The sequence below is a fragment of the Condylura cristata genome, unplaced genomic scaffold, assembly GCF_000260355.1.
Source record: "Condylura cristata isolate star-nosed mole 26May11 unplaced genomic scaffold, ConCri1.0 scaffold00038, whole genome shotgun sequence".
Classification (NCBI taxonomy): domain Eukaryota; kingdom Metazoa; phylum Chordata; class Mammalia; order Eulipotyphla; family Talpidae; genus Condylura; species Condylura cristata.
In genome coordinates, this window is record NW_004567139.1 from 7,907,403 (window position 1) to 7,909,960 (window position 2,558).

The following is a 2,558-nucleotide window of genomic DNA, read 5'->3' on the forward strand; positions in this document are numbered from 1 at the left end:
GGGGTGGCTGTCCCGGGGCACAGTGGCTGTCCGGGACACAGTGGCTGTCCTGGGATGGCTGTCCCGGGGCACAATGGCTGTCCTGGGGCACAGTGGCCATCTCCAGGGCACAGTGGCCGTCTCCAGGGCACAGTGGCCATCTCTGGGGCACAGTGGCCGTCTCCAGGGCACAGTGGCCATCTCCGGACACAGTGGCTGTCCCAGGGGCTTCTGGTGTGTCCCTCCGATCGCCAGGGACACAGCCTCTTTGCCACCAGCTCCATGCTGCTCGAAAGCAGAAGTTCCCCTCCCACACCCCCCAGACTCCCCTCCCTCCCGCCCTGGCCCCCTGCAAAGCAAGAGTCATGAACACACAAGCCAAGCTTCAGGGCTCCGCGCACCCTGAGTGCCGCACAAGCCCAGAGGAGGGAGAGTGGCCAGCCCGGCCTGCAGGGAGGCTTCACGGGAGGCGGGGTCCCCGCAGAGGCCGGAGGCCGGGAATAGGGGCGCCCGGGGTGGCTGGGCAGAACAGGCGTCGAGATCCACCTGGAGTTCAGGTAGCCCCGGCAGCCAAAGAGGTGTATGGGGTGAGGGCACTTGGGGAGAAGGGGTTGGCCCAGAAAACTCCACGGTGAGGGGGTGGGGGAGGTCGAGAGGCTGCAGCGCCTGGGCCTGCCTCTCCCCCTCAGCGTCTGGGCGAGGCCCGCCCCCGCTCACGCCCCTCTCCTCCCCAGCTGTGGATGATGCCTGCCTTCGGCATACACCCGGAGTTTGAGAACGGGCTGGAGAAGGACTTTTATGGCTACCGGACCTGGTTCACCATCGTCAACTTCGGGCTGCCTCTGGGGGTCTTCTACCGCATGCACTCTGTGGGGGGGCTGGTGGAGGTCTACTTGGGAGCCTGAGGCTGTGCAGGGAGCCCCCGCCACACCCTGAAATGCCAAGGCCGGGGAGAAGGCAACCCAGAATCTCTGAGCAGATGCCTGCCCCCTTCTGGAGGCTCTAGACCAGCCTGGGTTCCCCCTAAAAGCTCCTCTCCCTGGAATCTGACTGAGAGGGGGGTGGCAAGACCCCAGATAGGAACAAGATACCAGCTTCTGATGCCCAGGGCTGGGCACGTGCCTGGCCCTAGGCATCGCCGTAATCAGGACAGCCCAGGGCCACCGAAGGCCCCCCAGCAGTCTGGCAGGGCCAGCCCTCTGACGTGGGCAGTTGGAGAGGGGCACCCGCCCAGTCAGGCCTTGGGGTGACCTGCTGCAGGAAGGGCGCAGGGTCCAGCTCACTCAGCCAGGGGCACCCTGGGCACCAGCAGCTCCAGGCGCCCGCCCCTCCCCCCACGCTACAGTCTCCAGCTGAGCTCGCTAATTAGCTGCCAGGCGGGGCTCAAGCCATAAACCCTGTTTGCTTGATCAACTGCCCCGGCTTCGAGACATTTGTCCCTGGGACAGAGTTGCCACTCTGCCTCTGTGTCTGGCGGGAGGGGGCAGTCCCATCTCTGGGCGTGGGGGCGGGGGCAGCCTCCTGACGGTGGCCAGAGGTCGGGAGAGTGCGGGCCTGCGCCCTCTGTCAGCGCAGGTGACTTTCCGCAGCTGACTCTCCACGGGAGCTGGTGCCAGGCCGGCGGGTCCTCTGAGTCAGCGGGCGCAGAGAGCAGACCCTGGCCACCCACGGGCTCCCTGAGCCAGAGCCAGCAGCATGCTGTGGCCGGGGTGGGGGCTGTCCTGCAGCTGGGGCTCTGCAGGTCCCGGCCCCTCCTGCGAAGCCAGGCCCGGCCAGCGCAGGGCACGGCCAGAGCCCACTCCTTGGTGCTGTGTCGGTGCTGCCTGGAGGGAGCAGAGCCCCCGGGCCCCGCAGTGGCCACAGAGCAGGAGGCCAAGGCCTGGGTGGGAGGGGCCGACGCCAGGAGGCAGAGTCCCCGCGCCCCAGCAGCCGCAAGCAGAGCCAGCTCCTGGGCAGTTTTATTGTGTAAAGAGGCAGATTGTACAGAGCGAAGATTGTACTGACACAGGTGAAGGGGGGACCCAGAGGCCAGGGCCGGAGGAGGGAGGGGGCACCCGGTGCCCTCCCCCAGTCATCCAGGCGATGGGCACGGGCAGGACTGGCCCGGCCCACCCACCGCCCGCCCTCCCTCCCCCACCACTGGATTAGAGGGAGCCAGGTTAGAACCTCTGACCCAGAAGAAGATAGAGGGAGGCCATCACCCCCGACGGGCCCCCTAAAATGCACACGGCCCCCAGTCAGGCTTTTGCCCCCCAGGAGCAGCCTGGCCGCCCCTCCTCCTCCAGAGGGTGTTGGCCTGGACGGGTGGTTTCCAGCTAGCAGTCTGGGAAGGACGCCCCTCTCCTGTGGCCACGCCCCGCTGGGTCGCCACAGGAGGACACAGTGGCCTGCTGCCTCTGGGGGACAGCACAGGAGCGGGGCGGGCACGGATCGTGAGGAACAGGTCGGGGGGAGCCTGGGCGAGGTGAGGGCTCTGGGGGGACTGCGGCCCCTGTGGGGCTCCCAGTGAGCACAGCCAGTCCGCGCCGGGCCCCGAGGCCGCCACCCAGGACGCGACCACCCCGTGGCCCCAGCCCCGA

At 67.9% G+C, this 2,558-nt stretch overlaps 1 protein-coding gene across 1 annotated transcript in view; it reads left to right on the top strand.

The window, feature by feature from the left end:
• Positions 1-890, top strand: part of OTOP3 (otopetrin 3) — a 6,864-nt gene extending 5,974 nt beyond the window's left edge. Inside the window, exon 7 of the mRNA XM_012732992.1 lies at positions 714-890. Coding sequence (XP_012588446.1) covers positions 714-884 — 171 coding nt within the window. The 3' untranslated portion in view covers positions 885-890. The remainder of the gene's footprint in view (positions 1-713) is intronic.
• The last annotated feature ends 1,668 nt before the right edge of the window (positions 891-2,558 follow it).